We start from the raw sequence: 12,311 nt of genomic DNA, 5'->3' as shown, positions 1-12,311 counted from the left end.
TGTGAGAGTGACCCACACTTGTGACCAGTAGCAAAGAACAACTCTATATATATATATATATATCAAGGGACGTGCCTGCAAGTGAGAATTAAGTGCCAGAACAAAATAACAATGCAAAAGTACTCACCAATTCTTTAGCTGTCCGTGCTTTATCTTGTGAGTACATTTGTTATTGTTATCTTAATTATTGTTCATGACAAGGTTTGAGGTATCAAAGTAAAAAATTAAGTTTTCCAACACAATTATGTACACTGCTTTCCCTCTGTGAAGTTTGTTACCTTGCAACAGCTTGCTTGAATTTGGGACAGACAAATTATCTAAGGTACATGAACAGCCTTGCTCATTTCTGTACAGATCGAGTTGAAACCGTAGATTTTGCTGACTGCATGAGGAGTCATGCATGCAGATTATATTTTATTTACTAGCTTCTGCGAAAAATTCCAACTCTTATCGAGACAATTAAAAAACGGCTATATATTTATGATGCGCCAAAGTAGAAGGATGCTCGGTGCCACGTTAAACTTAAAGCCTAGACAGCCGTGTGGTTGTGTAGGATCTATCGTTGTTTACTCAGGAAGTGCAGTGTCTTCTAACGGACATGACATTGCATGGTCTTTCCGTAGATAAGTATAAATTCTGGATTCAATTATATATATATAGGGCTGGAAAAAATCGATGTTCCCAGACGGATGTTATCCTTCACATTCAATCTTATATGTTTCTTATTACTCTCCCCCCCCCCCCCCCCCCCCATCAAAAAAAGGAAAAAAGAAACAAAAACGATAATAAAATTCGTAAAAATTACAAAAATTACAGACTTGATTTTGCAGACTTTACCAGGAAAGCTATACTCTTTTCCAACAACCAGAGGACACAGCTTCAGCAAGTTCTGGCCAATGAAAAATATATGTGCTGGTGAAAAAAAGAAAACTTTAATCCTTTAAAAAGATAAGTAACCGTGCAACACCCCGCCCTAATATTTTTGCCCTTCATCAGGAACAAATTAACATTTGATTTTTTCTGGCCTAATTTTCATTTCAGATTGTAAAAGCTTTTAGAAAGTTTGTGGTCAAGTTATTGATTATTTATTTGTGGCTGTCTTAATTCATGTGAAATTAACACCCACCCCCCCCCCCCCCCCCCCCCCACTACACACCCTTTTTTAAATTTTTATTCCCTTTCTTTATTTAAAGTTTTTCTGTAAGACCGCACTTATCAGTTTTCCTCTCTCTACCGATTACGTGTGTGATCCTGGGCATTATAATGTGAACTTCTTGCTAGAACTGCAATCTGCATAATATTGATTTCATTTCAGTTTCAGTTGCCTTTGTCTGTAAAGATGATGTTGAAAGTGAAACCCGGAACTACAACGGGGATTTAGAAGAGTGTGAGTATAATGATCATTGCATGATTCTGGTCAATGAGCTGAATCATTTAGTTAATAGTTATAGGTGATCATACACTCAACCAAACAAAAACATGCACGAATACACCATTCAGTGTAAAATATAATACTTCTTCTTCTTCTGCGTTCGATGTTAAAATATAATACTAAAATGTAACCAAAAAAACAGAAGCTGTACATCTTATGATGAAATGTGTGAAATTCTTCCTTCGCCTCAATAGGTCAATTATTGCTTCTCTTAGAAATCATAACTCTTCCAGATTGTACAAAAGAGCGAGAACATGTAGCTTGCAGGTATACTCACAGAAAGTGTGAGTGTGTGTGTGTGTGCATGCGTGTGTGTGTTTGTGTGTGTGTGTGTGTGACTGTGAGCGTATGTGCATGAATGTGTGAGGGTGTGTTTGTGAGCGTGTGTGTGGGTGTGTGGGTGTGTGAGAGTTTGTGCGTGCCTGCGTGTGTGTGTGCATGCATGTTTGTGTGTGTGTGGGCATGCGTGTGGGCATGCGTGTGTTTGTGTATGCCTACGTGCATGTGTGTGTGTGTGGGCTGAAGGTATGAGAGACATCAACAACACTCAATAAGAATGATTGTTTTCAGACCAACGTCGCTACTGTTGCAAAGCTCACTACAATGGTTATAGCAGCAAATGGGAGGCTCGGTGGTCAGTGAAGTGCTGGTATGGATGCTGTGGGGAAGAAGACAACCAAGTCTGCTGCCCACAGCCTGATGAAGGCTTATCTGGCACAGAGTAAGTTTACAAAGAGAATAAGTCACTGGTACAATGGTACCTCCCCTCCCCCAAATGCTGTTAGGTTTGCATGTTATATTCCCGGTTCTTTTAAATCAATTCAAATGATTTTAAATGTTATGATTTTTATTTGGAAGGTTTGTATTAATTAATTTCTCTGTTTACTTTTACCAACGAATTCAGCTTTTCTTTGACCCCCCCCCCCCCCCCCACCCCAAACATCCTCCCCCCCCCCCCCCCAAAAAAAAAAAAAAACGAATACAAAAAAGCAGTTTCTGTTTGAGGATTGCTGTCCTGAGCGAATAAACGAAGAGCTATAAATATCAAGTTAATGCTAGTTTAGCTTGTCCGCTGATTAATTCACAGTAACAGCTAGGGTTTTTTCCTGTGTAAACGATGTGTCTCACTCACCATCTCAGATCTAGCCAGGCTTTTACATGGGATAATTAATGTAATGCCATCAGGCCACTTGGACACATCCGATGTCAAAAATAAACAGCCTGAATGCTTTCTGCATGTGCAGAGTGACAGTTTCTTGATGAATTAATGACATGCTCAAAAACCACAAGAGTCAGAGTTGCCAACTGATACGGATTTCCCGTATCGGATACGGATTTTTCGTGATTTTCGAGTGATACGGCGTATCACGGGGATTGATACGGAAAAACTTCATTGATACGGGAAATTTCAAAAATGACATTTGTAAAAAAAAAGGGGGGGGAGAAATATTCCGATTGGACGAAAGCGTGAGATCGGTTTCCGATCACAGTTCCGTTCATGTTTTGCTGTTCTTGAATGAGCTTCAATATCCCCCCGGCCTCCGAGTCCATGTCCGATGCTGATATCTTCGCGGCACTTGGTGCAAAACGCGAAATGTATGCCGCGTCTTGTCGATTCGGAGATGAAGTCATACTCTTGTTTGTAACTCTTTTCAAATTTTACAAGAACTTTCGGGCGCTGGACCGTTGTTTTCTTCATTTTGTGGTCGTCTGCTGCTGCTTCTTCTGCTTCTCATCCACATTCGACTGAAGCGCATGCGCTAGCCACAAATCTCGCCTATTCTCGTTTAGTTTCGATTTTGATCACAGCGTTTGTGTGACGAAGCCTCGCGCTAAACGAGATTTCAGAAGTGAAACTACGCCGAGTACAGGCGCTTGAAAATACACTCCGGTCATTATATAACTATACTCGAAAAATTTTTAATCGGGAAACTTTTGCACTATTCGGGAAAATCCGGGACTGGACATAAAATCAGGAATGTGAAGAATGGATTTTGCCTGTGTTCATTATAGTTTATAGATAAATCATGAAATGATAATAAGAAAGCATATTCAATACACATCACTTTTTCATACAATTCAAATCAATACTGATTTTAGTTCATTATCAGAACAGAAGCACTGAAATCAGTATTGATTGGCATTTTATGATGAAATTGATTGATCTTTATACCATGCACCTCACTACCATAAACACAACTTTCAAATTCTGCCTTACGCGGTAATACCGCGGTGCCGCGCGCTATGTAGTTTTTTGGCCTGATGATACAGTTTTTTGGTAATGTGATACAGGAAAACATTGATAGGGGTTGACATGTATGAAGAGTGACCAATCTGCAAAATTAATTCATAAAAAATTCACACTGTGCACAGGAAGTAAGGATGTTGGTATGTGTTCAAGTGGAGGGATGTAAAAGCAAGCATGAGCAGATCTGAGATACTGAGCAGAACTGTCAGTCAACACGAGAAGGACTGCGCAATTATTATATAAATCTGTTACATGTGTTGTATTGACTTTCAAAGTTCATTCTGTGATTGTCAGTTAAAGGAAATAAGCTAACAGATGCCACTGTTACTTTCACTGTTTCAGGATTGGAATCATTGCTGGCAGCGCCATATTCGGCGTGATAGTACTGGTTTTGCTGATAGTGCTGTTTGTGTTCATCGGCAAAAAGTGTTCCACTCATTTCAAAGACCTCAGGCGCCAAAAGGAAATTCATATAGGTATGTGATGGAAAAAGTCTGAGTAAAATTCTTGGTTTAATCAAGAGTTCATTAAAAAATGTTGACACTGCCAAGAAATAAAGTTATCATCAAAAGGTGTCACCAGGCGTTCCACCAATGTGTAACTTCTTATGTCAGAATGTGCACAGTGGGAAAATGTGACATAAAACAGAGAGTTTGAAAAAATTGAACTAGTCTGAAGATTGTAAAACAGAGATTTTACTTTAACCAGAATGTTTAGATTTGTTTTCATGTGATCGTAAAAGAGAGATTTCCCTGTAACCAGAATGTTGAGATTTAAATTGTCTTGTCGTGATTGTAAAACAGTGATTTCATTTTAACCAGAATGTTGAGATTTGTCTTGTCGTGATTGTAAAACAGTGATTTCATTTTAACCAGAATGTTGAGATTTGTCTTTTCGTGATCGTAAAACAGAGATTTCACTTTAACCAGAATGTTGAGATTTGTCCGGATGTGAACAGTGATTTCAGTGTACACAGTACAGTCATGAGACCAAGCGAAAGGGAAAGAGGGTGAAGGGCTTTTTAAAAAATATTTTTGCTGTCTCGCTGTTACTGTCTAGCATCTACCCCGAGAGTCCAAGAAAAATGTCCCCCTTTCTTTTTGCTGCTGCATGTATAAACTATATTTTATTCCCCTCTTTTTCTGGTGCTCTCTGCCGCACCCTCCACGAGACGCAGGAAGGAAAAAGAAGGGCAGACATTCCAATGCCGGATGTTCTGACCACTTGGAATAAACAGTCACGGTTGCCCCTTATATGTCCCTACGGAGGGGCTCACAGTCGGCTCATATCGTGCCTGCGTAACCAGAATGTTGACATTTGTTCTGTTGTGCTGACAGAGATCAACGTTCCAAGGGAGCCGTACATCGCCAGGCAGAACGACCCAGTGGACTTCGACCCCTCCCAGCCGGAGCCCTCGGGCCTTGCTGCACCTCTCCATCGTAACGATGACCTTGACTTTGGTAATGAGGAGAGCTGGGACTGCTGGGGGGAAGGTGTTCCATTTTCAGCGGAAGATGTCCAGGTCTGGACGACAGATACTGCACATTCTGCAGCGAGGGGACGGGATCACCCTCATTTCCAGCCACCACCATCTTACGAGTCGGTTGTCCAGGAAAGAGAGCAAGATTGATGTGAAAGCAAGTGAGCAAACAAACAAAAAGAAAGACAAAAAATATAATAATCATCGGATATATCGCGATCTCAAATCTTTGGACCCCAAAGACCGCGATATAGTGGTTAAGTCTACTGTAATTATTATAAATGATGATAAATAAGTCCATCTGCGTTTTAAAGGCTGATTGGTAAACGTTTCTACCCCATACATGGGTGATAATTATGACACTGATTTATTTTACCTCTTCTTGTGTTTTTATATTTTGTGATTTTGTTGTAAAATGTATTCAGCTCAAAAATATATGTACCACTTGGTGTTGCATAGTGTCATTTTTCAGATTTGCTTCGAGTTGTATGATGATTTTTTTCTGTTGAAAAATCCTGTTTGCTTTTAATTCAATAATAGGCATGAAAGTGTCTTATTACATATTATTAGGGTATTTGATCTGGTTATTTGATTAGGTGATGTACAGTGGTACCTGTGATGAAAGGACACCCTTGGGACCAGCCAAAAGTGTCCCTACATTGCAGGTGGCCTTTCATGACAGGTATACTTTGGTAGAGATAATATACAAAGGGACAAGAGAAGGTGTCCTTTTAAGGGAGGTGTCCTCTCATGGGAGGGTCCACACATTGCAGGTACTGCTGTGGTAATTTGATTGGGTGCATAAATCTGAAGGCAGGATAATAGATGTGTTGTTCATATAAATGTAAGTGATGTTCATAATACAAAGTGTATAATTTCTTTTGACCTTATTATGATACCACTGACTGTCAGGCAGTGAGTGTAACCAAAATACCTGTTCAAGGTGATTTATTTTGTGTGTGATGTGAGGAAACATATCTTTTGCAGCAAACATTTGTAAGGTCTGCAAGGTTTTTCCAAATGGCTTTTTGAATCTCTCATGTACCATAACTCTCACTTTGAAGTGTTGTCTGTATAGCCAACTTGCACAATACCCCGCTTGAATAGCTCTTCTGTGCGAAAGAGAAGGAAGATTCTCTTCCGTGCGGTCTTTTTTTTTTTGCTCTCAAAAGTTATCGTTCACTGATCTAAAGGATGTAACCGAGTGCCGAAACACTACGATCACCTCGGGAGGCGAAGTGCAATCAAACAGGATTGAAAATGTTAGGGCTAATTTCTTAGCCCTGTAAAAACTGTTATGCAAACCCGAAGGTTTCCTTGAACATACAGACAATCGGAAACCACCAGACCCCATCACAAACAGAATTCCACAATCCAGAGGTGTTGATTTAAAGGCCAACAACTCGGGTGCAGAGTCTGCTGTGAAAGGAGCGGTAGCCTCCCCTGTCACAAGTAAATGGCTACCGCGAGTGGGAATTTTCGTGCGATTGCAAGTACCAAAGTTGCAAAATCACATCAAATTCAAAGAGAGAAAAATACAATATTCAGGATACAAGAAACCGAAGCTGATAAAGTTATTGATCAGACAACGGAGTATTGGGATGGCACTTAATTTTGAAGAGAATTCAGCCATCGCTTCACTATAGTGCTAGTGTTCTCTGGCTTCTGTAAAAGAATCAAAAAACTTGATCGTCTTTCCTTTGTGTACGGGCCATGCCTGGGTACTTTGAACAAACTTTAGGATTATTCTTTCGGCTATCATTGCTGCAGCCATGCAACTGCTGCACAGTGCAAATTCACCATTTTCAAGGCGAAGTGTCTGAACTGAAACGCTATCTCTCACAGAGCTATCAAAACATGCCCGCATTTTTTGGCAGATCTCGCAAGGCCACGCAAGGTATCGCAGATTTTTCGTGGGGCTGGCCGATAGGGCAAGTCACCTATTGAGAGTATTTACTTCCCTTGGTTAATCAGATGAAGTTTGTGTGATGAAGCATCTGTTTATATTTTATGAATGGTCATACAGTGGTACCTGCGACGTGTGGCCCCTCTTATGAGAGAACACCTCCCTTAAAAGGACACGTACATTCTGAGGTCCCTTTTTCTATTATCTCCACCAAAATAAACCTGTCATGACAGGCCACCTGCAATGTAGGGACACTTTTTGCTGGTCCAAAGGGTGTCCTTTCATCGCAGGTACCACTGTACGTTCTGAGTTTTTCCACCCCTATATTTACATGGAAAAGCTTTTTTTTATATATTGCATTTTAAAGGCACGCTCAGATTCACTTAAACCATCAGTTTCTGGTCACAGACACTGCCAGGCTTTTACACACAGTACAAACACCCTTTTGTTTAAACACTCACCTCTTGAGAACATCCTAGGTGCCCTCCGTAAAGAGCGAGCATTTTTCAAAGAATTTATTTTTGCATGGACATGCAGCCGGATTGTCTAGTACCAGTTTGTTTGAATTGCTATTTAGCTTGCGTAAACCTGCACGCACCAAATTTTGTGGTTTATCTAACCCCTGAGCCATTGTGAACCTGTGTCACACACTTTCCTTTTTTCACAATTTAGTCATCAGTTTGTGATTTTAATGGGACTGGCTGTTGAACTTATCGGCGGCGGTTGGCTTCAAAGAAAGCGAGCGCTATGCAGAAAAATCGTCTGCTTTGAGACACGACCTTGCGTGAACTGTGTTACAAGCTGTCAATTTATTATTTATATTTTAAAAGTTAGTTCTATAGCCAAAACGAGGGGTCTGATTGTCCGATCAGACAGTCCACGAAAATAAAGTCTTTGAAAATGTCTCACTCCTGACGGAAAGCAGCCAGGATGTTCACGTTCGGTGAGCGTTCAAATGGAAGTATGTTTGTACTGTATGTAGAGGCTCGGGGAGCTCAGTGATCAGAATTGGATGGTTTATGGGAGGCTGCATATGTGTGCACTGTGCCTTTAAAATTAAATTTTTGTTACATTACCCTGTGTATTTGTCTTTGAACATGGAAAGCTAGCTGTGATAAAAAATAAACTTGGCTAAACAATTATTGCAACAAATTTCGCACCCAAATTAAAGCATTAATTCCTGTGTAATTTCATTAAAACTTTATATGTCAGTTAAGGCCGTTCACTTGACTATCAGAATCACTTTTTGGATTAAAGATATCTTTTACGGGGATCACGTGACTGCAGCTCAAGTAAGGGTACCCTCAAAATCAACCACACAAAAACGGAAGGGCCCAATTAAAAATCGACAAAAATTAAATCACAATAGGCAAAACGTTGCGACTTTTACATACGAGAAAAAAGTCAAATCAATTATCTACCCTGAATAGGTTGATTTGTTTAGCTAGCTTGCGTATTGAGTGTGCTATGCTATTCCTACTGATGCAGGTGTCGATCGCAAGAGCGGTTAAAAACGGGACTTTTTGCATCATTTTTTATAGGTATCATGACAAAAAGTGCTGCACTTTAGCAATGACTTGCTGGATTTGCCTTGCTTTAATTTGGGTGCGAAATTTGTTGCAATAATTTTTTGGCCAAGTTTAATTGCTTTACAAAAAGAATGAAATGTAGAACTAAAATACTGCAGTGCTAAAAGATTATTGCTCTAATCTAAGAGTTGAAAAGGTCAGATGTTTTGTTTATCATGGCCTAAGTTCAGGCCAATAATTGGCCATCTTCTGCACATTTGCACCGTGCAGAAGGAAAATGGTTATTGTATACATGTAATATGATTATATGTTGACACGTACTGTAACATATCATTCCTGCAACCTACAAATCTGATTTCTATTTTGTTTTTGTTTTTTGTATAACAAAAACTTTTACATATCATTCCTGTTAATTGCATGTATTAAATCCCTTTGGCTATCTCGAGAATCAACTCCTTAGAAGTGATGTCACAAAATTAAAGATGAATCAACATTTTCAGATGTCAATGTTGCTTCGATTAATGGCCGACAGATATTTCTGTGGCAAAGTGGCTTAAGATTGTCATCACTTTTTATGCAAAACAAAAACTGTTACGCACTGCAATTGTTCTCTGTCTCATGTATATTTTGCATTGAATTCTCCTTTGTGATGTGCATTGTTAAAGAAAACAAGCTTTTGAAGGAGTTTCGTTGCTTTCGTACAAAAGCTTTACTACTTTTGTGGTGCCAATTTTCTACCAGACTTTTTTTGTGTGTAAACTTTGTAATATATTTAGAGAACTGTGCCATATCTCCATCTTTATGGGGAAAATATAAGCAGAATATTTGTAACAAATATACACATACATTTGCATATGTACCTTGTTTTTGTGTGTCAGTGTGTGTGTTTAAATCCAAGACTCACATAAAGTGAATGAAAGGCATATACGTTTAGATTAAGAAACATCCCTTGCTAAAACATTGTAATAATATAATCTTTATTATTTATTGATGTCAATAAAGCAGTTCACAAATCCTCCAAGAACATTTGTTCTCGAATGTATGTGTGTGTGTGGAGGGGGAGGGGGATGCATGGAGATTTCCTTGTTCTTTCCTGTCAGGCATAGCTTCAGTTAATTCTTGTTGTGAATGTTGTTGCAGTTTTCTTAATGCATGTATGGAAATAAAACTTTAAATAATCAAATGGGATTCATTTTGGATGACAATACGTTCAAGCTTTGAAAGTATAAGTTACTTCACTTTCACAAGTGCACAGACTCAGTGAACCGGTGTCACGAACTGAAAACTCTGCCTGAACAATCCTTCTCATTGCGATCATTGCGCATGCGCTAACATGGGGAGATTAATCAGGTCGTGAACTACCTAACCCTAATCCTAACCCTTACCCTAATCTTAACCCTAATCCTAACCCTAACCCTAACCCTAACTCATGGTTCGTTCGGTCAAAGGGTCGCATTTTTTAAGTCCAAGATTGGAGCATGCGCATTGACCGCAATGAGAAGTATCGATTGTTCAGCAGAGGTTTCAGTTCGTGACACCGGCATTGAACCCAACATCTCAGATATTTGCTCATTTAAAAGTTAGATTGAAAAGCAAACAGATATATGACAAAGGAGCATTAAATTCACACCAAGAAGCGGAACAACAGACGCAGCAATTAGAAATAAAAATCAAGCATGGCAATAAACAATGTTCAGAAATAACTCTTGTTGGGTTTTCATAGGTTGTGAAAGAGTGAATATTCATTGCTTTTAATCAAAGGCACACACACACACAGACAGACACACTCACACACACAGACAGACACACTCACACACACATTATTACACACAAAAATTAATACCGAAATAAAAAAACAAGAAAGGTAGATCAAAAGTAATATAAAATTATTAAAGGTAGATTATTATTTTTTTATAATACCGAAATAGTCATCAAGATACGGACACAATCAAGCACATCTCTCCGTGTAACGTGTTGACGGAAAGTAGCGTCTTATTCTCTTAATTCACGTAAAAGAATAAACAAATATGTATGACGCGGTGAACATAATTGTGTAAGCGGGAATTTGTTCATTGTGCCGAATATGTATAATATATTTGTATAAATGATAGGAGCAAGCATGCCATAGGTACCCCCCTCCCCCCGAAAAAAAATAAGGAGAGAGTGAGAGACCAAAAAACAAATTCAAATGGTAACAATTAACTCAATATATTACAATCATTTGCAATTAACACATATTGTATGGGCACGCAATCCTGAAGATCTTGTATCACAATTATCATGAGGTATCGATTTCCCTGGTATGAAAGTGTTCTTGTATAATGTACCATACAAAATATTAAAAACACATTAAATAATATAATAATAATGTAATCAACAAAAGATTCTAGTATGATGCAACAAAACCTTCTTTTTTGTTGTTGATAATCTGTGACCTTTTTCACTTGAAACTTTAGGTAGAGAGTTCAAGACCTTACTGCCAAATGACGTCAGGATTGATTTCAAGAAATAGATCAATTCTTTGGAGAGGGACGATTTTTGTGTGGCATTTTTTTTTCTTTTTTTCCGTGAATTAATAGAAACAAGAATCATGATAGGAGGTGCTCTTCGCTGTTCACGATGTTGTGCATTAATTGTCACTGCTCTATTGTAAAGCAATCTCTTTTTTAGTGGCAGAATATTTCAATGTTTGTCAGTTTTTACTTAGAGTGCTGAGTGCTGTATGTTTTTAATTTAGCAGAATAACTTTGATTGCTACTTTAGAGAGACAGAGAGAGACTGAGATATTCGCAAGGGACTGTACTCTGTTCGCCTGTTATGAAAATTGCGACATACTTTCACTTCCATTCTTGCCGGATTTTACTCAGGATCTTGACGGCAAAGGAGATGGGATCTACTGTATGGTTGTTCGTCGTGTCGACTTCTCTGTACTCAGTAAGCATTCTGAGAGGTAAATGTGATTTTCCTTGTATTTGTCATCTTGAAGCAGCTATAGGACAAAACGATTTAGACCGATCAAGTGTTTACAAGTTGTTTACGTGTTTTCTCCAAATCTTTTTCTGTGTTACTACTGGCAGGGACCTATATTTACAAGGGCGGATCTGGGGGGGGAGGGGGGGGGGGTTTACACGGGTTACGTAACCCCCCCCACCCCCCACCCCCCCAAAAAAGAGGTAATTTATTGGCTCAGGATGCACCAGATAGCTCTATTTTGCTTCTTTGGTCAGTTTGGATAAAAAAAAAATTCCGGGGGAGCATGCCCCCGGACCCCCCCTAGAGGCTTAGGCGCCTTCGGCGCCGTCAACTTGTATCTTCGCAGTCATTTTGTAACCCCCCCCCCCCCCCTCCAAAGTGAATTGATCCGCCCTTGATTTAGGTCTATGCTACTGGCTACTTTTGTAAACTGAACTGTTGTTAATCATGGGTTTTTTTCAATTATGGAACCAGCAGTAGGGATGTCTGATGGAATCTAGAGGTTCTTTGTCCCGTGACTGCCATGTATTTTCATTTTCATTTCATCACACCCGTCACCTCTTCCGTGTTTACTTGAAGCCACAGATCTGCCCAGGGTTTTACATGGGATACGAGCATCATTCCAAATAGGTACAATTCAACAACAGCGTCCCACAGTATTTGCTCTCTCCATTAACAGTAATTGTATGTCCCTTGAACATAACATTAAAGATTTAAAAAAACATTTATCATAAAGGACGTGC

General features: G+C 39.2%; 1 protein-coding gene across 3 annotated transcripts in view; it reads left to right on the top strand.

Moving 5' to 3' along the window:
* Positions 1 to 12,311, top strand: part of LOC138964910 (uncharacterized) — a 30,095-nt gene that overhangs the window by 3,779 nt on the left and 14,005 nt on the right. Inside the window, exons 2-5 of one of the 3 annotated variants that reach the window (XM_070336984.1) lie at positions 1,316 to 1,387; positions 2,003 to 2,153; positions 4,023 to 4,156; positions 5,018 to 8,288. The exons of 1 other annotated variant lie outside the window; for it this stretch is intronic. In XM_070336984.1, coding sequence (XP_070193085.1) covers positions 1,316 to 1,387; positions 2,003 to 2,153; positions 4,023 to 4,156; positions 5,018 to 5,310 — 650 coding nt within the window. In that variant the 3' untranslated portion in view covers positions 5,311 to 8,288. Of the gene's footprint in view, positions 1 to 1,315; positions 1,388 to 2,002; positions 2,154 to 4,022; positions 4,157 to 5,017; positions 8,289 to 11,382; positions 11,546 to 12,311 lie in introns of those variants that run through there. One more of the 3 variants, XM_070336985.1, reaches the window with a different exon arrangement.

This window comes from Littorina saxatilis, linkage group LG4 (assembly GCF_037325665.1).
Source record: "Littorina saxatilis isolate snail1 linkage group LG4, US_GU_Lsax_2.0, whole genome shotgun sequence".
Lineage (NCBI taxonomy): Eukaryota > Metazoa > Mollusca > Gastropoda > Littorinimorpha > Littorinidae > Littorina > Littorina saxatilis.
The sequence above is the reverse complement of the archived record's forward strand: the minus strand, read 5'-3'. Positions and strand labels throughout refer to the sequence as shown.